Genomic DNA, 24,704 nt, shown 5'->3' with positions numbered 1-24,704 from the left:
TCATTGGCCCAGTGCGCGCCGCGGACGCACGCGCGGCGCCTTCTGGGAAGCGTAGTTCCCGCCCGCTCTGCGGCCGAGCGGGCGGAGCCCTTTCCGACATCCGTGGCAACGGCCAGGCGGCTCCGCGCAGCGCGCTGGGAAACGGAGTCCCGCGGGCGCGCCCGCGCTTTCGGGGGCCGGTGCGCCTGAGGTGGGGAGTCGCCTGGCTGGGCGTCCTGCGCTCGGGGCCCTGGGACCCCGGCCTGCGCCCAGGCGGCCCCGAGGCTCAACGCTGGGCTCGCAGAAGCGGAAACCGCTGACGTCCCTGGAGGCGACCCTAGCCTGGGGCTTCAAGGACAAAGCCCAGCGGGAGGGGCGGGCTCAGACGGGTGTCGCTTTGGGAGCGAGCCCGGGAGTGCCGACCCCAGCTCCACCTCTGGAGGCCTGTGCTCGGGTTTGGCCTCTTTGTGGCCTGTGAAGGGTTGACATCAGTTTTGCAGCCCCTACACCAAGAGGTGCAAGCCCCCAGCTTCAAGTTCTCTGGAGTCTGAATTGTTCTCTGAGACGTCCCTAAACCACCTGTTTTCCTTGCTAAAGCGGACCGCGCACAACGTACTTTCCCAGATTGGCTTGTCTTGGGTCGTCTAGGTGTTGCTGGCACATCACGGTATCGACTCCTTCGTCCTTTTTCCCTGGGACAACCTGAGTGTCTGTCACACATAAAAGCCAGAAGAAGGCAGTCTCAATGCACTCGGACGACCGCTGGCAGAGAATAAGAGTTTCCCTTTGTTGCTCCACGGTGACGGTTTCTGGTTTTTCAGGGCCCTTAATCTTCATACATAGGTGGTACAATAATGTTACCCAGTGCATGTTACCCACTGTTTTAAGGAAATATGGAATTAATTGTGTCAAGTTCGTTCATTCTTTCTGCCTGCCTTCCTCCCTTCCTCCCTCCTTATATATGCACCTATCTCAGCCATAACTGTCCTTAGAATGTAAATCCTCGAGATGCACGAGAGCACATCAATTTTGGAATATTCGTGTGTAAATATTGCTCACTTTGAAAGCATTTAAGAAAATCTAACATTAAACTTGTGATTTAATCAAAAGTTTAGGCATTAATATTTCAAGCACTGTTTGAATGTTTGGAGACAATTTCTTAAAAACTTCTTTTTTGGGGGGGCTCCTGAGTGGCTCCGTCGTTAAGCGTCTGCCTTCGACTCAGGTCATGATCCCGGGGTCCTGGGATCGAGCCCCTCATCAGGCTCTCTGCTCCGCAGGAAGCCTGCTTCTCCCTCTCCCACTCCCTCTGCTTGTGTTCCCTCTCTCACTGTGTCTCTCTCTGTCAAATAAATAAATAAAATCTTTAAAAAAATTTTTTTAAAGCACTCATAATTGGAGTATTTTTATTTTATGTACAATGAGTTGGCATTAAAGTAGGTATCTTGGATATCTGCAGTTAAGGTAAGTTATCCTGGACGACCAATTCAAGGAAGTTCACTTAATCCAACTTAATGAAGCCTATATCCTTCGCGTACTGACGGAAACGCCGACGCCACATATTGAGGCCGTATTTCCGGATCAGACCGTGCTGGTTTGAGCTGACGCGGCAAGAACGAGAACCCTGGCCAAATTTCCTCGGATGGCTCCAGTACAGCTGCTGTGACCCATCTTGCTCTCTCAGATACAACGAGGCAAAAGTCTTAAAAACTTCTTATTTAAAAATTATCCCTGGGGCGCCTGGGTGGCTCAGATGATTAAGCGTCTGCCTTCGGCTCAGGTCATGATCCCAGGGTCCTGGGATCGAGCCCCGCATCGGGCTCCGTGCTCTGCGGGAAGCCTGCTTCTCCCTCTCCCACTCCCCCTGCTCGTGCTTTCTCTCTGTCAAATATAAATAAAATCTTTTAAAAATAATAAAAAAATAAAAAAACATAAAATTATCTCTATAATGTGTAATTAGACTAGAGGGATCTTGTTTGCCTAATATTTAGAGAAATGCTAATTGGTTGATAAATTCATAATGTAATGAATTGGAAATGAAATAAAAATGGCAACAAGTCTTCCTCTGTACACAAAATAGCTCCATATCCCTGGCTCCAATATCCCCTGAACAAGATTGTACTTGTTCTACTTGTGGGGTGCGGGTGGGGGAAAGGGGGGCTGTTGTCTGGGGCAGGTGGTTGGACCCTAACCACCCTGGTTGGATCTCTGAAGAGTCCAGGTGGGTTCTTTGTGAAATGCAGGCAAGCCTCTTATCAGGGGATACGTTCTTACAGGCCTCACCGTCCACAGCTAGGGAGATGCAAGAATTATTCCCTCCCAACTCTGTGAGAGAAAGGTCTACACTGTTTCAAATTGGCAGCATCAAATGAGATGTTAGTAATTCTTTTGTATCTGGTGTTTCCAAACCCACATGCTTCAAACTTGCATAAAATCTATGCACATGTCCAGCTGGATGCAGAATGCAACATGGAGGGGCACACCTGGGTGCCTCAGTCAGTTAAGTATCTGACTTCAGCTCAAGTCATGATCTTGGGGTCCTGGGATCAAATCCCATGTTGGGCTCCCTTTCCCACTCTTCCTCTCTCTCAAATAAATAAATAGAATCTTTAAAAAAAAATGCAACATGGAGGAAGAGGAGTCAGAGCTTAGGCCCAAGGTAGGTCAGGGTGACCTGAGTTTGCAGCTGGGTTCCTCTGACTAACCTGTGTGATCTTGGGCCCCGAGGTCCCCTGTCTGTGATTTTAGTTTCTTCATATCTAAAGTACTGGACTCAGAATGCACAGTGTGGGGTTTTTGGGAGTATCAACATTCAGCTCCCGGCCCAGGCTGCCTTGCATTAATGTTGGGCACCTCTGTGACTTGTGGAAAACCCCACACCTGTCTTGGGCCACACCCCTAACAGTGTTACAGCCCTCCAGACCTGGGAGTCAGAAAGTGCCTCTAGCCACCAGCATCCTCTCACACTCCATCCTAGCTCAGAGGGTTCCATTCTTGACTTCCATCAGTACGCAAAGGATATAGGCTTCATTAAATTGGATTAAGTGAACTTCCTTGAATTGGTCATCTAAGATAACCTACCTTAACTGCAGATATCCAAGATATCTACTTTAATGCCAACTCATTGTACATAAAATAAAAATACTCCAATTATGAGTGCTTTTAAAAAAAAAAGTGTTTTTTTTTTTAAAGATTTTATTTATTTATTTGACAGAGAGAGACAAAGTGAAAGAGGGAACACAAGCAGAGGGAGTGGGAGAGGGAGAAGCAGGCTTCCTGTGGAGCAGAGAGCCCAATGCGGGGCTCAATCTCAGGACCCTGGGATCATGACCTGAGCCGAAGGCAAAACCTCACTTGCTCCTGCCCTACCTTTCATCTCTCAAGGCAGCTGGCTTGTGGAGTGGGCGGGGATGAGGAAGCTGGTACTGCTGGCCATACCTCAGGTGTCTAGCCTGCCCAGGCCGGGCTTGGAGTTGCCAAGTGTTCCAGGTGGGTGCTCCTATTAGAAGGTTGCCTCATGTTCTAGATGTTCCAGGGCTTATCCTGACAGACTGGGTGTCTTTGTTCATAGGTCTGGATGGCCTTAAATTGTTGTGGGCATAAGACATTTGTAAAGAACATAGAGTTGTTATTAAAGAAGGGAAATTTGTCATACTTTGTGATCTACTTTGAAATACTTAAAAATAATATATTGTATTGTTAGTATTCATTTTCTTAACTCTGAAAATTCAGAAATCAATTTTTTTGAAAAAAAGTTGTTTGAAAAGTAACTGTTAGAAACTAAGTTAAAGATTTGATCCTGGCAATTGTAGAACTTCACATTTGGCTCTGTAGAGTCTTCTAATTGTTGGCTAGGTCTTTGCTTCCTCTTGTGTATACAGCCCTCTATTAAATATTTTACTATGAAGTATATTTAGGTATTTCCTGGTGGCTGTGCATAGGTATTTGTTCTATTGAGAGTTTTTTTTCCCCCGTCTCAATACGGATTCCCCAATTCTCTGTCACCAACTGGCTGTACAACAGTTCGATTCAGTTGTGACACAAACTGCCCAGAGTCAACACAGATCCCACAGATTTAGGGTTCAGTCCCACAAGAATAGCCCCACTTCATATGCCAGCCACAAGTGGGGTGCCCAATCTACTCACATTTCTGCCTAGCACACTACTAACCTATGGTTCTCACATCCCCACGGTCCCGCCCTAGGTTTGGTAATTCATTAGAACAAATCACCGAACTCAGCAAAGTGTTTTATTTACTATTCCCTGTTTATTGTAAAGAATGCAACTTAGAAACAGCCCAAGGGAAGGGATGCAGAGGGCAAGGTATGAGGGTGGGGATGTGGGCAGGGCTTCCTTCTCAGTGCACACCACAACCCCAGCACCTTGATGTGTTCATTACCAGGAACTATGAGAGATTTTATGGAGTTTCAATTATTGATGAAATCATTGAGCATTTGAGATTAAAGCCCATCCAGCCCCCTCTCCCTTCCCCAAAGGTTGTAAGTAAAACTTGGGGGTAACCCTGTGGTCACAGGCTTGATTCCTCTGGCAACCATCCCCTATCTTGAAGGCCCCTTTCTGACCCAAGTCACCTCATTAACATAAATTCTGGTTTGGTTGAAAGGGCAAGTGAGGTTCTGGTTCCTGCAGCAGTCAAGAATGAACCCTCTGAGCTAGGATGGAGTGTGAGAGGATGCTGGGCTAGAGGCACTTTCTGACTCCCAGGTCTGGAGGGCTGTAACACTGTTAGGGGTGTGGCCCAAGACAGGTGTGGGGTTTTCCACAAGTCACAGAGGTGCCCAACATTAATGCAAGGCTGTCTGGGCCAGGAGCTGAATGTTGATACTCCAAACAACCATGAGCTTTTTTTTCTTTTTTTAAAGATTTTATTTATCCATTTGACAGAGAGACACACAGCAAGAGAGGGAACACAGGCAGGGGGAGTGGGAGAGGGAGAAGCAGGCTTCCCGCTGAGCAGGGAGTCCGATGCAGGGCTGGATCCCAGGACCCTGGGATCATGACCTGAGCCGAAGGCAGACACTTAACCACTGAGCCACCCAGGTGCCCCCCCCCCTTTTTAAGATTTTATTTATTTGGGCGCCTGGGTGGCTCAGTTGGTTAAGCGACTGCCTTCGGCTCAGGTCATGATCCTGGAGTCCCGGGATCGAGTCCCGCATCAGGCTCCCTGCTCAGCGGGGGGTCTGCTTCTCCCTCTAACCCTCTTCCCTCTCGTGCTCTCTGTCTCTCATTCTCTCTCTCTCTCAAATAAATAAATAAAATCTTTAAAAAAAGATTTTTTTTTATCTTTAAAAAAAGATTTTATTTATTTATTTGAGAGAGAGACAGAATGAGTAGTGGGGAAGGGCAGAGAGAGAGAGAGAGAGAGAGAAGCGGGCTCCCTGTTGAGCAGGAAGCTTGATGTGGGGCCTCAATCCCAGGACCCAGAGATCATGACCTGAGCTGAAGGCAGACGCTTAACAGACTGAGCCACCCAGGTGCACCCCCCCCCCTTTTTTTAAATAGTCCAAAGGTTGATATCTTTTTTGGTTTCCTTTTTTGCTTTTGCTTTTTGGGGTTTTCCTTTTTGGAAGGGCTTTTATTTTTATTATTTATTTATTTAATTGTTAAGTAGGCTCCATGCTCAGTGCAGAGCCCAATGTGGGGCTTGAATTCACAACCCTGAGATCAAAACCTGAGCTGAGATCAAGATTTGGCTGCTTAACTGGCTGAGCTATCCAGGCACCTCTGAAAGGGGCTTTTATATTTTTATTTTTTAAGATTGTATGTATGTATGTATGTATGTATTTGTCAGGCAGAGAAAGAGAGAGAGAGAGCACAAGCAGAAGGAGTGGCAGGCAGAGGGAGAAACTGGCTCCCCTCTGAGCAAGGAGCCCAATGCGGGACTGGATCCCAGGACCCTGGTATCATGACCTGAGCCCAAGGCAGCAGCTTAACCAACTGAGCCACCCAGGCATCCTTATCAGGTATTTCCAATGCAGTTCCAACAACCCATCTCTGGAATTTAGGATTCTCAACTCTTTATTCTTTTTTTTTTTAAGATTTTATTTATTTATTTGAGAGAGTGAGAATGAGAGAGAAAGAGAGCATGAGAGGAGGGAGGGTCAGAGGGGGAAGCAGATTCCCTGCCAAGCAGGGAGCCCGATGCGGGACTTGATCCCAGGACCCCTGGATCATGACCTGAGCCGAATCCCAGGCACCCAGGATTCTCAACTCTTAACAAAACATGCATTAAAAGGGAAGACTTCAGGGACGCCTGGGTGGCTCGGTCGGTTGAGCAGCTGCCTTCGGCTTGGGTCATGATTCCGGGGTCCTGGGATCCAGTCCCGTGTCAGGCTCCTTGCTCGGCAGGGAGCCTGCTTCTCCCTCTGCCTGCCTCTCCCCCTGCTTGTGTTCTGTCTCTCAAATAAATAAATAAAATCTTAAAAAAAAAAAAAAAAGGGAAGACTTCAGGAGCCTGAAGAACCATCAAAGAGGCCTCACCTTATCGTTTTAATTACAATCAACAATAAAAGGTTGGCTCATAAACAGTAACTGAAATTTGCTTAGTGTGTATTTATTCACCTTTTAATTTTTTCGAGGGTTATTTAAATGAGTGAAGGAATGAAATCATACTGCTAGCTAATTTTCATCCCTAGCCTGATCCGTTTGGTCTCCCTGTACACCAGAGAGCCAAAACACCCCACAATGTTGTAATTTAACAATAAACACTGCATGTTCATTAACACCATACCAAGTATTAGGATTAGGTGTTTAACATGCTTTATCTCATTTAATATATTTTTTTTAAGTTTTATTATTTGAGAGAGAGAGAGAGTGCGAGCGAACAGGGTGGAGGGGCAGAGAGAGAGTCCCAAGCAGACACCACGCTGAGTATGGAGCCAGACACAGTGCCGATCCCAGGAGCCTGAGATCATGACCTGAGGGAAAATCGATAGTTGGATGCTCAAGCCACTGAGCCACCCAAGTGCCCCTGTGTTATCCCATTTAATTTAATCATCACAACATCCTCATGCATCGTTATCCCCATTTTACAGTTGAAGGAAATTTCTCTAAAGTTCAACTAGAGACCACGCTATTCCAAAACTTTTCATGGAATTGTGTAAGATGAGCTGGTTTCGAGTTCTAGGCTCAGCCACGTATAGCTTCAAAATAGGGGAAGGAGAGGGGGAAGATGCCCAACGGGATCCAAGCGCCGTTGGAAGGATTAAACCTCACCATGGTAGTGGAAGCTCTTGGCAAACTCTCCCTTCCTTACCAGGTGCTAAACAAAACTAGCTACCCCGCTGAAGTACGGGAGTTGATTCAAAGTTGACCCCTCACAGCTTAGAGAAGTTGCACGTGGTGCTTCCAGGACCTCTGATTTGGGAGACGACCGCCTCGAAGAGGCCTTTCCTCAACCCCGGCGGGGCTCGGGGTCACAGCCCCCGGGCGCCGAAGGCTCCTAGAGGTCCCTGGCAGACGGAACTCGCGACGGGCGCTGAGGCGCAGGCCCGCGGAGACCTCGATCTCCCTCTCCTGAACATCAGCAATGGGGACGTGGGCGTAGGCGAGGTTGATTTGAATCCTGGGTTCCACACCAGCCTTAGCGATCCCCGAAAAGAACCCAAAAAAGGGAGCCGAGTTTTCTCATCCAGCTTTCTACTCTCTCCCACGGGGGTTGGTCTTCCTCCCACTTTGGGCCGGGACTCCTCCACTCTCCCGCCTCTTTGGGCCACGCGCACACGGCGCTGCAAAGCACCCCCGACCACAGCAGTGGGGACCCTGAGGCTTCCCGAGTTCTAACCTCGAGCGGGGCCGTGGAGGTCTAGCCCCGGGCCGGGCTGTCTAGACGGCGTCCCGGGAGTGAGCCGAACCCGGAGCCTCCCGCTTCCCAGCCCCCGCGCCAGGAGCGCGCGCTCAGCATCCCTGCGATCCCGCGGCCCCGCCACCCCTCGGAGCGCGTGCGCCTCGGCCGGAAAGTCACGCTGGGGGAGCGCAGATGCCTGCAAGGGGCTTTTAATCAATAGCGGAAGACACTCCCACGACTCAGGAAATCCCAAGAGTTTTAGGAGCGCTGTGCCAGAAATCAGGGACGGAGACCAAATATATACTTGTTATTATACCGTATCTGTAATAGTATGTCTGCCTTGAATATTTTTCTCTTGATTTCTATGAAAAAGAGACTGAATGTGGGGGATTTAGCCAGGAATAGGAGGAAGAACAAGCAGGTGGGGGAGGGGGAGCCAGCCGGCTGCGCATGGGATAGGGAGAAGGATTAGCCCAAGCGCTCAGACCAGATCCCCTCCTACCAGGGAACAACTAGGACAGTCAGATGACCAGATGAAGGGTTACTTACATGGGGCTCTGCAATGACAAAACTGGAAAATTGAGTCATGAGTTTGAAAACAATCCATGGATTGGGGCAGTCCAGTGCCTCACAAGCAGGGAGGCACCCTGCCCAAGGGATCTGGGGGCCCCGATAAGTGAATTATTATGGCCTACCGTGTTGTAGATTAGATACTCTGTCAGCTTTCCACACGTGTTCACTCATTTCTCTCTCGTGACCCCTGTGAGGAGGGTGCTGTTGTTGCTCCTGTCTCTGGGCCTTTCCCAAGACCCTTGAGGTAGGAATAGTGTGGCTGCAATACCAGCCTGCTCTGGAGTCCTCTGGCCCAGGTTCCAGAAGAGCCGACTGGGCCCTGAGGGAGCTGTGAGGGAAGCCCCAGGCGGCCGAGGCCTCAGAGGAGAGAAGTCCAGGTGGGACGCGGCCCGTAAGTGCTGCCCGGTGTGCTGTGGGCCTGACGTGAGCTGCAGCAGGTGGTGCCCCCGAGGCTGCGTGAGCCATGGAGTCTCTGGGCATTGCGGTGCCGATTCCAATTTGGCAATCTTTTCCCACAGCGGGCCATGCATGTGATTATCTTCCAGGAACTGGTCGTTCCTGTTGTCACTGTTTCTCTGCCCTGTGGGGCCTAAGGAACCCCATGTGTGCCCCGAGGAACCGCAGCCCCTTTGTGGCACCCGTGTGCACTCAGATCTGTGCCCACCGTGGTCCAGTCTGCGCCCCCGAACAGAGCAGGTTCTTAGTTTCTTTCACTCGCTTGCACCTCACTTGTACCTTTCAGGAGAGACTCTGGCCAGCAAAGGAGCCGATCTGTGTGAGCATAGCAGCAGAGACCCAGGCTGGCCACCCCTGCTTTCGCCCAGGCCGACCTTCCCCTGGTGCACACAGTAGATTCCATATCGTCTGACAACTGGTACAAGGCCCATTCTCCCGCCCTACACACAGTAGGTCCTTTTTATCTTAAGGCTGTTGTAACCTCTGGTACCAGAGACAGCCTAGATAGAAGGTTGGAGTGGATGGATGAAGCAGCAGAGTATGACGCTGGCCACTCCCACTGGGACCAAGTGCTCCTCCCATGTCTCGTCACATCCATTTAGACCTTCTGGACCCTGCTCTCCAGGCTTCCCTGGGCTTCTGTGCCAAGCTGCTCATTGCCTGGTGGCAGCCTAAGCCTCTATACTTCTCTTGTATGTGTGATGCTGTGAGTGGGTATTAAGTGGTGGTCATTCCCCTGAGGAGGAGTATTGCATTCCTGTGTACCCAGTTCAAGCGGCCCCGAGTAGTGTGTCATTGCATTTCCTAGCAGACAAAGCTAGCATCTGGGATGTGGACTGAAGAACTCCTCTCAATCAACAAAATACCACATGCTGAGGATGCATGGGGTGGGGTGCAGGGACATGTGGTTGACTAGAACCTGGGTCTTTGGATCCCAGAGCTTGGACTGTAGAGTGAGAGGTGGCCACTGACAGGCTGTGTGGCCTGGGGCAGGTCCCTTGAACCACCCGTCTCCTGTGGATTGGTTTCCTTCATTGTAAAGTGGCACTGATTATTGCGCCCACCTTGAAAGATGTTTGTGGAGATTAAACCAAAAAAGTGCAGGAAAGGACCCCACACGGGTTACCTGTTGTCTCTGAGATTGGCATCGTGGCTCTAGCGGTCAGTAAGAGCCTATTTCTTCATCTGCATGTCCATCCCACCTCAAAGTGTCATTGAATGGGATCATCGTCAACAACAGGAATAAAATGGTACCTGACAACCCTCATGGGGTCCCTTGGGGCCAGACCAAGGCCGGTACTTCTCACTTGACAGTCTGTCTCCTCATCACATCTCACAAGGTGGATTGTAGTCTTGTTCCCACTTCATGGTGAAAGAAACCCTGGCTGAGAGAGGTGCTTTAGCCACGAATTATTTAGCCAACCCCATCATTGCCAATATCAAGGGCAGAGATTAAAAGATCTCACTGTGGATCTGGAGATTTACAGGTTCACCAGCACCTTATACAAATCCCTGCTTCTTCAAGCCCAGCCAGCTTGGGGCATTCACAGTTTTTGCTGTTACATTTGCAAGGACTAAAACATAATTCATTGAGTTTCTACCCTGGGGGGGGGCGAATACAAAAAGTAAATAATTATTATTAATTTGATAGATCAGACACATATTTTTTCTTTTTTTTAGGTAAACTCTATACCCAACATGGCACTCAAACTCATGACCCTGAGATCAAATTGCATGCTCCACTCACTGAACCAACCAGGCACCCCAGATCATAGACATTTTTTTCTCTCTCCCACCCTGATCACACACATACTTTATTCTTATTTCATTCAGTTGATCTTTCTGCTTTTTCTTGTTCCATACCACTCTAATTAGCATAGCTTAGTAATAAGTTTTAATATCCGATAAGGAATTTTCTCCTTACTTTTATTTCAAAACATGCTTGGCTAGTTGTCTTAGTCTGTTTGGGCTGCTGTAACAGAATGCAGCTGACTCAATGGCTTATAAACCATAGACATTTATTTCTCACAGTTCTGGAGGCTGTGAAGTCCAAGATCAAGGCACTGGCAGATTCCGCATCTGGTGAGAGCCTGCTTCCTGGTTCATAGATGGCCATTTTTTCACTGGGTTCCTATGTGGTACAAGGGGCAAAGGAACTTTCTCAGGCCTCTTTTATAAGAGCACTACTTTCATTCATGAGAGCTCTGCCCTCATAATCTATTCACCTCCCAAAGGCCCATCACCAAATACCACCACACTGGGGATTAGATTTCCACATGAATCTGGTGGGGACACAAGAATTCAGACTGGAGCACCAGTCAAGTGTCAGAACTCTCCCCAGTTCTACCTTCCCTCTCCCCACAAAAACCCCCCGCTGTTTAGGAAGAGCAGTGAAAGGTGGTAGAGGGCACCATGCTTTTGTCATGTTCTTTTAGAGTGGCTTGTTGCCGGAATCCCTGTAGTGGGTGGTGGACACCCTTGTGGGTGGACCATGAATCCCATGAATAACAGCTCTTGGCCTAGGGAATAAATCATGCCTGGCACATAAGCAAGTGAGTTTTCGAAATACAATCAGATGCTATAGTGACGGCTCAGATGGTGAAGTTTCTTCAAGACGACTAAGTCCACAGGGTCTTCTTGTTCCATCTTTCCCTGACGGTTCATGTTAAGTGCCCCACCCCCACCCCTTGCCTGTTTGGGCCTATGCTTTCAGGTTTAATGGTTCAAGATGAGTTTTTCTCTTTCAGCAAATGAGTCATGATGATAAACAGTGTTGGTAACAAGAGGCATCTCATGGTCATCTCCCTCCTCCCTCTTTGGCTCTTTTCTCTAGACTGTGCTTATCCCTGGTGAAGGTGCTCTGAGGAGACATGGACATGGTTCCTGGCTGCCCTGTAGTGGGACCCCGGCTGAGTTAGTGTCTCCTTTTTTTTTCCAAGTACAATTTTTTAATAAAGATAATTACAAAAGATGGAAAATCAGCTCAGAAAGGCCAATTACTTCTTTAATAGATCAGTTTTTGACATAATAACTCACATCAATTTTAAATACTATCACATAAAGCATGGTGGAGAAAAGAAATTTCGCTTCATAATTAGAAAACTCACAATAAAACTTGCCAAGAAAAACAAAAACAAAAAAAGCCATTTTGAAAATAAATACAGTCCATGCCAAAGTAGTATAAAATGAAGCCAGAAGTCTTCAAAAAGAAAAAATTTTTCTTCCCAATATTTTCTCACTCTTTCATGGTTTCTGAAATTGGTGAGACATGCCACCTATCCAAGCAAGGCCAAGCAGAGCCTCATGGGTTGGAGCCATGGGCCGGGTCTCGCTGTGGGAGGTTGGATGGCAGGAGGCCCATAGGGAGGAACTTCTAAGGAAGAGTGTGGGGGGGCACCTCTGGGAAGGGTGGGCTAGGCAGAAACTTCTGGGAAGGGAATGGGGTGGGGAGACCTTCTGGGAAGGGTGGGGGGAGTTCTGATCATAGCTTGAGAGGGCGGATTTGAAGGGATAGCAGATGTGGTAGGAGGGGAGATCTCCAGGGTGTGTTTAGTGCTGGGGAAGAGGATGGGCAGACCTGGCAAACTACTGCAGGGGCAGGACAGGGTGGGTGGGGCCTTCACAGAGTGGGAAGCGGGATGGAGCACATACACATGGCCAGACACTTGTTCAGATGGTGTTAGGTATCGCCGAGACCATGGAAAACACAAGGCTCCTGTGAAAATGAACTGCCTCCTTGAGCACCCATGGCCCATTAGGAGAGGGGTCTACCCATAGGCATCTGCCATTGTGGGAGGAGGCTGTGGCCTGTGCAGACCCCAGAAAAAGCCCTCGATTCCCCAACAGATGGTGCCCACTTGAGGGGAATTGGAGTTGGTGATGGGCATGGGTTGGTGGGACTTCCTAGGTGTGGTTCCAGGTGGTAAACAGGATTATGTGGATGAACATCTGTTAATTTAGAAGTTATCTATTTTAAGGTGACCTGAAACAATGTTTATTATATGATGTGAAGCTTGCTTTAAAATTAATGTATGGTGGGGCGCCTGGGTGGCTCAGTCGTTAAGCAGCTCAGGTCATGGTCCCAGGGTCCTGGGATAAAGCCCCGCATCGGGCTCCCTGCTTGGCAGGAAGCCTGCTTCTCCCTCTCCCACTCTCCCTACTTGTGTTCCCTCTCTCACTGAGTCTCTCTCTGTCAAATAAATAAATAAAAAATCTTAAAATAAATAAATAAAATGTACGGGCTTTAAAATTAATAGGGCTCTGCTCAGCACAGAGTCTGCTTAAGACTCTCTTTCCCTGGGGAGCCTGGGTGGCTCAGTCACTGGGTGTCTGCCTTCGGTTCAGGTCATGATCCCAGGGTCCTGGGATCGAGCCCCGCATCGGGCTCCCTGCTCGGCGGGAAGCCTGCTTCTCCCTCTCCCACTCCCCCTGCTTGTGTTCCCTCTCTCTGTGTGTCTCTCTCCGTTAAATAAATGAATAAAGTCTTAAAAAAAAAAAAAGACTCTCTTTCCCTCTCCTTCTGCCCCTCCCCCAACCCCACATGGGCGCGCGCTCTCTTTCTCTAAAAAAATAAAAGTCAAAAACAAAGCTGATGCCCCGAGGAGTGTTTGGGTCCACTGATCTAGGGCACAGTGTGTGTCCAGCCCACTGTCCTCACAAGGAGACCTGGCCCCTCCTGGCAAGGGAGGGGCAGAAGGAGAGAGAGAGAAGCAGATTCCCCACTGAGCAGGGAGCCTCAGACGCAGAGTGTGCCTCAGAGCAGACGCCCAACTGACTGAGCCACCCAGGCGCCCCTAAAGATTTTTTTTTTGACAGAAACAGCAATGCACCCCCTAGAAATAAATCTTTTTTAAAAAGTTATTAACTATAGGGGCGCCTGGGTGGCTCAGTTGGTTAAGCGACTCCCTTCGGCTCAGGTCATGATCCTGGAGTCCCGGGATCGAGTCCCGCATCGGGCTCCCTGCTCAGCGAGGAGCCTGCTTCTCCCTCTGACCCTCTTCCCTCTTGTGCTCTCTGTCTCTCATTCTCTCTCTCTCAAATAAATAAATAAAATCTTTAAAAAAAAGTTATTAACTATAGGGGTGCCCGGGTGGCTCAGTTGGTTAAGCGGCTGCTTTCGGCTCAGGTTGTGATCCCAGTGTCCTGGAATCGAGTCCCACATCGCGCTCCCTGCTCGGCGGGAAGCCTGCTTCTCCCTCTGCCTGCCGCTCCCGCTGCTTCTGCTCTCTCCCTCTCTGACAAATAAAATCTTAAAAATAAACAAATAAAAGTTATTAACTATAATAGGGGAGTAACTCTTAAAATCCTAGGGCTGAGAGATGCCCAAAGTAAGAATAAACTTTCAAGTGGGAGCTCTCTCCTCAAGGTTGGGGCTCAGACTTTGTTGGGGAATGGGTGTTTGCAGCATACTGGGTGGCAGAGAAACTCTCTGGGTTGCCCAAGCCAAGCAGGAAACACCTTGGTGTGGTGGTGGGCCAAGGCGCTAAGGGGGTACACGGGGGGAGTTCAGGTGCCGCAGGTACAAGGCCTACAGCTGTATCTGTTGGAAGAGACATTGGGAAGCTGCTAGCAGGGTACCTTGGGGTGCATGGTATCCACATCAGGAGGATACCGTGGTGAGGTGGTTACTAGGCCGGGCCAAGGCTTTGAGCTAGCCGAGAATGCCTACTCTGGGCAGTCTTCCACATGTAGCACTGCTGTGGTAGTAGGTGGAAGAGAAACAGGAAGGCACCTTGTAGTTTCCCTCCAGTGCCCTCTACTGACAAAGCTTAATATGTTGACTGCAAAGGAGAACCGACTACAAGGTCCAGCCCGTTAATGCAGACAGGTAATGATATGGAGCAGAGAGGCAATACATTGATAACTGCAGTGGGCTTGGGCTGTTTTCTGATTTTTTCGCTTTTATAAATAGTTGCTCTAAATGTTTCTGTACATGTCTTTTGGCGCTCATAAGCATTCATTTCTTTTTTTTTTTTTAAGATTTTATTTGAATGAGAGACAGAGTGATCGAGTGAGCAGGAGGAAGAGCAGAGGGAAAGGGACAAGCCGACTCTGTGCTGAGCGTGGAGCCCGACCATGGGGCTCCATCTCACAACCCTGAGATCATGACCTGAACTGAAACAAGCATTCATTTTTGTTGGGTGCATACCCAGGAGTGGAATTGCTCAGGTAAGAGTATACATAGATTTAGCTGTAGTAGATACTGCTAAGGTTTTCCAAAGTCATTATTTGCTTCATTTCTTTTTTTTTTTTTTTTTTTTAAGATTTTATTTGACAGAGAGAGACACAGCGAGAGAGGGAACACAAGCAGGGGGAGTGGGAGAGGGAGAAGCAGGCTTCCTGGGGAGCAGGGAGCTCAATGCAGGGCTCGATCCCAGGACCTGGGATCATGACCTGAGCTGAAGGCAGATGCTTAACGACTGAGCCACCCAGGTGCCCCTCGTTTCTTATTTTTAAAAATTTTATTGAAAAACACTATCACCGTTTTATTCCACACTCCAATTCATCACTGGATGCAGGCCAGTTTTATATTTTTGGCCATGAGCAGTACTAAACCCATTAATAATACATGGTTGTATTGAGTTTTCTATGCTGTTTAACAAATTGCCACAAACTTAAAAGTTAAAACATCCATTTATTAGCTCACCGTTCTGTAGGTCAGACATCCGGGAGACATTGGCTGGGTTGTCTGCTCAGAGTATCGCAAAGCTGAAATCAAAACGTTGGCTGGGCTAGGCTCTTATCTGGAAGACCTGGGAATTATCTGCTTCCAAGCCCATTCAAGTTGTTGGCAGATTGCAATACTTTGTGGTTGTAGGACTGAGGTCTCCGGTTTCTTTGCTGGCTGTTAGCCAGGGGTTGTTCTTACCTTCCAGAGGCCACAGTGTGACTCCCTCTATCTTCAAAGCCTGCAGTGGTGCATCAAATCTTTCTCATGCTTCAACTTTTGTTTTTTAAAGATTTTATTTATTTATTTTATTTGAGACAGAGAAAGAGAGAGGGAGAGAGAGCGAGCAAGAGCAGGTAGGAGGGGCAGAGGGAGAGGGAGAAGCAGACTCCCCACTGAGTGTGGAGCCCGATGTGGGGCTTGATCCCAGGACCCTGGGATCGTGACCTGAGCTGAAGGCAGACGCTTAACCGGCTGAGCCACCCAGGCGTCCCTAAAAAATATTTTCTGTTGGAGAACTGCTTGGTGTTGTGGGGGGAGGGGAAGACTTGGAATTGGCTCAAGGAATCCAGTGTTGTTTCAAGGCAAAAAGAAAACGAAAGTCCCATGCTCTCTAGATGCAACAATCCTACTTTGGGAGACCGAGTCTAAGGGAAATAGGCAGAGTCCCGCCCCAAGTGTATGCCTGGGAGCATGCATCACTGGTGATGCACTGGGTACCACAGGGGGAACAATGAACTATCTGGGCTTGGTAGGAAATGACGCTGCTGGACAGAAAACGGAATTTTTACCCAGGCATCAAAATACATTTTTAGTAACAGGGAAATGGGTGAGAAGAGCATGATATATACAGTAACTCCACAAGATGATTTATAAAATGCCCCTACGTGTGACTCCTGGAATAGTCACTGGCATGAGACAGTGGAACTCGGGGTCATTTCCCTTACCTTTGCTCTCTTGTATATTTCAAATTTGTCTAAGTGATCACAGACTACTTTTAAATCACATGGCCCCAGTGACATCCGTTTGTGGGCCCTTCCTCAGAGGCCACCCTCCTTGTTCATCCATACTTGCAAAGAAGTCCCCTTAGTGTCCACTCAAGCTGGGACTCAAGAGCTCAAAGGCCAAAGAGACCAAGGAAAGACATGGTGGCCGAGGAACAAAGGAGGCCAGGTGGCCAGGACTGCTGGCCCTTCTTGTGGGTCCAGCCGCCAGGCAAGAGTGGCACCGCTGATATTCTGACCAGCAGAAAGCAGAGATCAGAATTCTTATGCAGAAACTTCCCATTATAAAAGTGGGATTTTTAAAAAATCTCAAATGTGAAGGGTCATTAGTTTTCCATCTGCCTGCAAACAGAAGCAAAGCATGCTCTCCTGAGCTTTCAGCACCTTCCACACCAAGACATCAGGCCCAGAAGCTTCAGGAAGGGTGGAAAGGGGCAGTTTCTGAGCATCCACCTGGGGCCACTAAGGTCCCAGGAGTAGGGAGAGTCCTTAGCCTGTCAGCCTGCATCAGGTCACAGCTGCGGATCTCAGAGCTTGGAAGTCACCAGGCTTAGGCAGTGGGTTCCAAGCCAGGCCCCACCGGGCAGCTTCTTTTACTTACACCCAGGTGGCTGTTTTGGGGAGACTGACATGGGGCACGGGGCCCTCCTGGGAACTCTGATTCACAGACAGAGGCTGAGCAGCCCCGGGAAGGCTGGGACCAGAGCCCCGGGAACTGCGTCCAGGCCCTGGAGGCTCCAAGGCCCCCAAGATGAGGCCGCCTTCTCGAGCCACTCATGGGGCTTCGGGCCGGTGGCTCTTCCTGTGCATGACCAGCTGGGACTTCCAGTCGAAGCCACGGCCGCAGTCTCCACAGAAGTGGCGCCGCTGACCCGCGTGGCTCTTGCGGTGGATGACCAGCTGCGACTTCCAGCTGAAGCTGCGCCCACACTCCTCACATGCATAGCTCCGGGGCCCTGGGAGCACGCGCCGGGGGTGCCGGGGTGTGCCTGGCTCCCGGGAACCCTGTGGCAGCTTCTGAGCACCCCCGGTGGCCAGTACCGGGGCCCGTGTACCCTGCCCATCTGCGTGCATCCGGTGGTGGATGACAAAGACTGATTTCCAGTCAAAGCCTCGGCCACACAGCTCACAGGTGTAAGGCTTCCTCCGCGGGGCACCAGGCTCCAGCTCTGCTCCCAGCATTGCCCTGGCAGACACAGAGGCCCCAGACGGGCCCTCCCAGGTGACAGACCCCGGGCCCCGGGGGGGCTGGGCCTCTGGGCAGTGGGGCGGACCCTCGCAGTGGCTCTCACTCTCATCTCCTGGGGGAAGGAGAGGTGGCAGTCCCAGGTAGCCCAGTGCCCTTCACATTGGCCCACCCTCTCCCGCCAGGTGTGTGGGGGCAGACAAGCTCCCACCCCACCAGAGAACAGGTGGTTCAGGTCGCATGGAGGAGCACTCACCTGGGTGGAGGCTTCTTCGACCCTCTGTCCCTGTACGCATGGCCCCTGGCCCCGACTCAGCCCGTGCCTCCGGCGGGGGGGCTGGTATCCCTGCTGGGGTGAGGGACAGTCAGGGAGCAGTCCTGGCATGGGGGTGGGTGAGGGGCTCTTACATACTAGGGGCAGGGTGGGGGCCCCGGTGGGTGACACGGTGCCCCCAGGTAACGAGCGGGACCTCGGGTGAGCACTGGGAGACGTGCACAGGGAAGGGCCGGGCAGTGAGCCCTACAGCCAGTGGTATGCACACACCAAAGGAGGGGTCATGGCTGGTCCTCACCCAGGGAGACCACCGTGCCATACTTCTCCAGCATTGCGTCCCAGTACAGTTCCTTCTGTGACGGGTCCAGTAGCCCCCATTCCTCCTGTGGGGATATGGCCCATCACCCTTGGTGCCCGTCCACCCCCCATTCTCTGCCCCGCCCTGCAGTGCCCTACCCTGCCCGTGTCCCCTAGTCACAACCTTACTAATTACTTGAGGGAGCAGGCAGGTTACCTAAGGCTCTTTTGCTCGATAAGGATGAAGATGAGAAGGGTGTGTGAAAGTTGGGAAACAGAGCAGAGAGGAGCTGTCTTCCAGCTCACTGGGGGGATACTGTTAGCACCTGTCGCCCTCAGAAGTCCCACTCCATAGTCTAGCCAGACAGACTGGAGCTGAGAACCCCCTGATGGGTTCTGCGGGAAGCCTAGGTGGGGGCCCGATACGATTGTCCCCACCTCCTTGCCTTGAACAGTGTGCTGCATTGACAGCAAAAGGCCTGGGGACCCAAGGGGATCCAGCCACCTCTCCCCAAGCCTCTGGTTATAAAAGTAACAGAGATCCTCCTTGGGGGAGCTGCTGAAAGCTGTCAGCATTCCTAGATGTGGGGACCTGGCTGCGGGGAAGTTGAGGGCAGGAGGACTCTCATTAGGAGGTGCAGCCAAGCACCCCAGGGTTCAGATGTGTGTGAGTGGGGCGGTGGGCTGGCTCCTGCCTGTTGCCAGAGGGTGAGCTCTGGTGGTCGAAGCAGGACCCTTGTGGACTTTACCAGGGGATGCACTCCCTGTTCCTGGCTTCTGCTCCCCTTGCCTCCCAAAATCCCATCATCTGGGGCTTTGCTAGGGTGGGAAAAATAATCCTGACAGACAAACCACTGGAGGTCGAGGCACAGGGAGGAGACAGCCACATGAAGCCACAGCTGGAATGCTGTTGGCTGTAGATCAGGAGGCCTTGGAGGGTGTGGCCTGCCCACCCAGCTGTTTCCCACTGTGCCATCAGACTGTGGAGAGAGCCCGGAGGAATTTTTAGCCTCCAAGCACATCTCAACCAGCTCTTCCACCGGGAACGCTCCCCAGTGGAGTGGCTTAGGAGAAAAACTGCTGGGAGAGGATAGGAGCCCTGCTGTCCACACTCAGGAACCAAGCACTCCAGGTAGCAGGGGCCTCAGTGGAGCTTCCATGCCTCGCTGGCCACAATCCAGGGCTGGTTGGCCTTTGAGGAAAGCCCCAGGAAAGAGGAGGCTGCAGGCTATGGCCTAGCTATCTCCATTCTGATCTCTGGTGGGCTAAGGAGGCCACACTGTTGTGTGGTGCTCAGGCTTTCTTGCCAAGGTTCATCATCTTGACCCCTCCCCACGTGCACATGAGGGTTCAAATCCCCAAGTACCAGTTTAAGACTGCTGGGTGCTTCAAAATCCCCAATTTCTCTGTAAATGAGGAAGCCAACCCCTACCAGTTCCAGTCACTCCAAACCAGATCCCATGGCCTGAGGCCCAAATTTTCCCCAGTTTTAGAGAGACCACCAGCCTGTCCCTGTCCTGCAGGACCTGCAGGAGGGACCCTGATACCAACTCCATTTCCAGGCAGCAAAGAGCACAAGAGTTGCTAGCCAAGAAGCCTGAAAAACTAACAGAGCAGAGTGACCACCAAGGACACACTCCTCTTACTGGGTGCCTGCACCTCTCTCCTGGGGCTGCTTACCTGAATCCTGGGCGGGTGGAAGGACGTGGAGGCTGGTTCCCGGTGTCCAGGGTGCCCCTCGCGGGACTGGGCTGGATTTGGGGGGTTGGAAGGTGCTAGGAAATGAGGCAGATGAGGGTCAGGGGCCGCTCCTGTGAGCCATGGCAGGTGAGCTGGTGTTGGTGCCGCAGCCCTGGCCTTCCTCTGCCAGGAGGCAGGAGGCTACTGTGTGTGCCAGTCACACGGCAGGCAGCCCACCACTCCTTTCCTCCTGCCTCCTGGGACCCAGCTCTGCAGTCTGCAATCCTTCCTGAGTCCCCATCCCATCTGGGGCCATTCACATTCCCTCCGGGAGCCCCCAGACCTTGTGTGGCTCCCACTCTCACCCATCTCCTGCCCATCAGCATCTGGCTCCTCCTTCACACTGCAGCTAAGCTGGGCAGGCTTCTCCATGTGGGTGTCCTGTGAGGCCTCCCCAGAGGTCGCCCCGAGGAGCTCCACTGTCCCTGAAGGGTGGGAGCTCCCCAAGGACTCCTCTGTCTTCTGTGCTGCCGGGAGCACCACTTGCTTCAGGATATGGGCTGTGATCTGAAGGGAAGAGGAAAGTCACAGGGGCTCTAGTTTGGCTCCTGACCCTTCAAGAAGTCAACATTGGCCACACTCACCCAGCCCAGCAGCTGCCCAGGGTCATGCTGCAGGCCCTCGACCAGGGCTACAGCCTCCTCAGGGCTGCCTGGCCGCTGGCCCCGCACCCAGGCCTGGATCTCCGGAGGCAGTGTGCCCAGGAACTGCTCCAGCACCAGCAGCTCCAGCATCTGCTCCTTGGAGTGCGCCTCGGGCCGCAGCCACTGGCGGCACAGCTCCCGGAGCCGGGCCAGGGCCTCTCGGGGACCCGCCACCTCCTGGTAGCAGAATCCCCTGAAGCGCAGGCGTGCTGCCTCAGGCTCCTCCAGGATAGCCATGGGGTCCACAGAGGGCAGGCGTGGGGGGCCCAGTGGGGATGGCATTGTTGTACTGGGTGTCTTCTTGTAGCCAACAAGAGGGACCTGCAGGAAAGGAAGGGTCAGGGTGCGGGCTAAGAAGCCATGACCAGGGTAGAGCAGACAGGCCCAGCCCAGGGGGCTGAGGCTGGTTGAGGGAGGACCCTGGCCCAGGGATGCATGAGGCTGGGAACGCTTCCTGGAGGGGTCACAGGAGAGGGCCGCTGACAGGAACTGACGGCCGAAGGAAGCCTTGTGGATGAATGCTTTGGAGGCAAGTTGTCCAATGGAGCTTCCAGGAAACTGCAGGGGGTGATGAAGAGGTAGGCAAAAGGAGTCATCGCAGGCTTCCAGGGTCTGCCTCATGAGCCAAGGAAAGTGACAGGCAGGAGGCCGAGGGACAGGCAGCCAGGGACTGGGTGAGGCCATCACCCCCGGTGAGCGGGGGCAGTCAAGGTGGGAAGAGGCAGCAGTAGGATACGGGGCCATGCTGGGCTATGGCGGGGTGCGCGTCCCCATGATCGCCAGGACATCGGGACATGTTGACTCAAGTGGGCACCCGGGGGGCCGGCTAGAAGTACGAGGCACGTCTGTGCCATGGGTCGAGGCAGGGACTGTGGACGCGCTCGCTGACCACAGCGAACTGCGACTGACTCACACCGCCCGAACCAAGCATGTGAAAAGCAAAACAGAACAAAACAAAGCTACGAGTTGCGGACACCGTGGCCCGACCGTCAAGAGGGTCTGGAATGAAACAAGGCCACCTGGGGGGCCCGGCAGCCCAGCTAGAACCGGCCTGAGCCCCCGGAGTCCGTCTCCCAAAAGGGAGGGGCAAGAACAGCTCTCGCCAGAGGAAAGGGAACGCCGCGCTGGGTGGGAGGAACGGCCGGGCTGAGGCTAGGAGGTGGAGAGCGCAGGGCACGTCGGGAGGTAGGCGGACACTCCGGAGGGCGGGAGCACCGAGCGGCCGGGCTCCCGGGGAAGGAACGAGCCGCGCGCCCCGCCCAGCCGAGCCCGCGCTCACCTCCGCCGCGGCGCCGGCGCCAGGAAGCCCCTCCGGGTAAGGGGCCCCGCCTCCCCGCCCCTCCCCGCGTTGCCATGGCGACTGCGCCCTGGCCAATCACGCGCCTGCTGGCAGGACCCGCCCCCTCCCTTCGGACTACGTTTCCCGTGAGACTCAGCACGCAAGGACGGGCGCGGCCTCCGCCAGTGGACGCTCATTTCCAAAGGCCTCTCACGACTGAGAAGAGCTCCGGTCCTCCTAGGGAAATCTGAGGAGTCGCAGAGTTTGGGGGCTCCCTCCCCTCACCGGCGACCGCTCTTCCTCTGCATCCGACCCTAGACTCACCAACGGCCGTGATGGACGGTATGTTAGAATCCTGCGCATGTGCACAGTGGACCCGGCGCCTATTGGCAAGTGAGGTGAGGGGGGAGGAGCGTGACCTTACGGCCATTCAGAGCCAGCACCCCACCTAGGCCCCTCCCCAGCGCTCCTCTTGAGGCTTCGTTCTAGGCGCTGAGCAGTCCCCTTGGTAACCGCTAGAGGACATCCGCCCGCCTCCCTCTGTTTCCAAGGAAACGGCCAGAGCGTCGCCCGGTCCTCCTGGGAGGCCGGAAGTGACGGCCTGTGTAGTGTAGTTCGGCGGAGACTCGCCTCCAGGTGGTCCCAGGAGGAAGCAGGGTCCGGGCCCGGAAGTCCGGCCTAATCTGTAGACTTTCTCCGCCAACCCCGGGAAGGATTCCAGCGAGGACGGTGCTGGGGTCCTTCGTTCGACCTCTGCTGAGCGCCGTGAGGACGTCGAGAACAAGGACCAGGGTGGGCACTCATTTACACAGGAGGAAACTGTCCCATGATTTATATCCTCAGAGTCTCAGACATGTTTTCAGACGTCAGTACTGCGAAGTGAGGGATGAAGGTTTTTGTCCAGCTTATGGGACGCTGCTAACCTTTTACACTGGGTACCACAACTAGTACCAGTTATCTTCAGTTTATCTCAGTAGGCAAGAATCACACTGTGGGAAGGGGTGCTTCGCTTCCAGAAATCAAGTAGCTGAACCATGGCTCATTCAATCCTAAATTGCATACGCCTGTTTTGATTTCTTGTGATACCTAATACCTAGCTGCCAGCACTCAATGAAAAGCAGTGGTCTTACACACTGATTGGAAGCTCTGAGCGTCTGCATGGCTGGGGCCTGTCAACTCTTCTATATGTCATCAGACTGAGCTGTTTTGTGTGTGTGCGTGTGGGAGGGGGGAGGACTTAGATCGTTTCTCTGGAACTGTATGGATTCCCCAGAAATAACTCTTCCACCATCCACTCTATGGGGAGAGCTGGTGCTCTAATAGCTTTGGTAGCTCTCCCCAAGTCATCTTTGTTTTAAGTCTCCTCTCCCAGGGGGCTGCTGGTTTGCATGCCTTCTGGCGTTCTGCAGTATAAGCCTGGTGGGACCTCAATCCACTTCCCCCAGTGCCAAATCAGTATTTGGCTTTCTCTAAATCAGAGATAGATCCCACATCTGCATCTGCTTCCAGTTCCAGAATGCCATTGCTGTGGACCCGTTTCACCATCCTCATTCTTGTGGGTTCATATATTTAAACACTTTCATCTCTGTAGCTTCAGTGGGTTTTTGAACCAAATGAAATGCATGTGTTCACACCACCATCTTGCCCCAAAGAGCTCGAGAGCACTTTTACACTCAGCCTGTTCAGGATTAAGAGAAGGACTAGCCTGACAGGACAAGGCTCAACATGACCACAGAAGTTTAGGGGAGGGCAATGTAAGGCCCAAGAGAGGGGAAAGCAGGTAATTATGGTTACTGTTCCCATAACACCGGAGTGTCGGCCACTGACCAATGCTAGGTACTGGGAGGGGTGGGTTTGAGAAGGGTAGAGGAAGTGAGGCATAGCAGGGGCCAAGCACACAGGTGAGAAAGAGCTCAATGAAGTGGGGAGATGGCATAGGACATCAGACCCAGGTCAAGGGGTCATGAGAGCTCCAGGAGCTTCAGTCCAAGATGCAGAAAAGGTTGTGTATGACTTGAGTACCCACTTGCTGTTTGACAGTTGCCTTTGCTCCTGAATCCCATGGGCTCCCAAGAGCTATCAGAGTGAGGGTTTGTCTGCATTTCACAGCTGTGCAGACTGAGAATGGCACCCTCATGATGCCATTCCAAGGGAAGGTAAGATGGGGATGAGGCCAGAGTGTGTACCAGAGCAGAGGAGAAAGGATGAGTCCAGGAGGGGTGAACAGTGGCTTGGAGACCTGTAGGGGACCAGAAGACCTGGCACAGAGGAACTGCATCTAAGGGTCTTTGGGAGTGGGTTCAGCAAGACTCCTCTCCTTGCAGGATTAGTGAGATTCCAGAATAAAAGCATTCTGGCACTGCTGGGAGGAAGGGAGTGAGAATGGGAGGGCGACAGGTCTGTGGGCATAGTACATGACGCATAGCTGCCAAATCTTGGGAGGTAGTGGACTAGAAGACCCATCAAACTGGAATCAATCTTTCTGGCCACTATTGGTGACCCCTGCCTAGAATCCCTGGCCTGGAAGCATAAAGACTCATATCCAGATAGCTAAGTCCTAATTGGGGCCGCCCCATGCAATCCACCCTGCCTAGATCTCCTGGGCTGACCGCACACCTCTGGCTGCCAAGGGGATAACAGTTATCACAGAAAGTCAGTGGGCCTCAGACAGGCTACATATCTATCCTCTGGCCTCAAAGAGACATGGGTCAAAGCCAAGTCCCTGCAGCTCTGTGACAACACACACTGATGGCATGTCTGCAGTGTGCTAAGATGAAACAGGCATCAGACTGTTACCA

The 24,704-nt window shown here is 52.0% G+C and overlaps 2 protein-coding genes across 9 annotated transcripts; both read right to left on the bottom strand.

Moving 5' to 3' along the window:
- Window positions 1-1,261: 1,261 nt before the first annotated feature.
- LOC123842626 (small ribosomal subunit protein uS14-like) lies at window positions 1,262-9,963 on the bottom strand. Its single transcript, XM_064580626.1, has 2 exons — window positions 9,942-9,963; window positions 1,262-1,692 (listed from the first exon to the last, which is right to left on the bottom strand). Exons 1-2 carry the CDS (start codon window positions 9,961-9,963, stop codon window positions 1,481-1,483), a joined length of 234 nt encoding a protein of 77 aa, XP_064436696.1. The 3' UTR covers window positions 1,262-1,480.
- ZNF446 (zinc finger protein 446) lies at window positions 6,414-24,690 on the bottom strand. Of its 8 annotated transcripts, none has more exons than XM_054511682.2 (7): window positions 20,568-21,951; window positions 20,289-20,490; window positions 19,924-20,018; window positions 18,245-18,329; window positions 17,929-18,018; window positions 15,462-15,523; window positions 6,414-10,946 (listed from the first exon to the last, which is right to left on the bottom strand). In XM_054511682.2, the coding sequence occupies exons 1-7, from the start codon at window positions 21,369-21,371 to the stop codon at window positions 10,809-10,811; spliced, it is 1,476 nt and encodes a 491-aa protein (XP_054367657.1). In that variant the 5' UTR covers window positions 21,372-21,951; the 3' UTR covers window positions 6,414-10,808. The 8 variants fall into 8 exon arrangements, 7 of the variants coding, with proteins under 7 accessions (XP_054367657.1, XP_045748364.1, XP_064436341.1 ...); XM_045892408.3 differs by having other exon boundaries at window positions 10,706-10,946; window positions 17,929-18,021; window positions 20,568-21,948; XR_010407964.1 differs by lacking the exon at window positions 18,245-18,329 and having other exon boundaries at window positions 10,884-10,946; window positions 15,462-17,787; window positions 17,929-18,021; window positions 20,568-21,944.
- Window positions 24,691-24,704: the final 14 nt, after the last annotated feature.

This window comes from Mirounga angustirostris, unplaced genomic scaffold, assembly GCF_029215605.1.
Source record: "Mirounga angustirostris isolate CCGP_5_RB_7025 unplaced genomic scaffold, mMirAng1.0.hap1 SCAF_16, whole genome shotgun sequence".
NCBI classification, from domain to species: domain Eukaryota; kingdom Metazoa; phylum Chordata; class Mammalia; order Carnivora; family Phocidae; genus Mirounga; species Mirounga angustirostris.
This window is presented reverse-complemented; position numbering and strand designations above follow the sequence as displayed.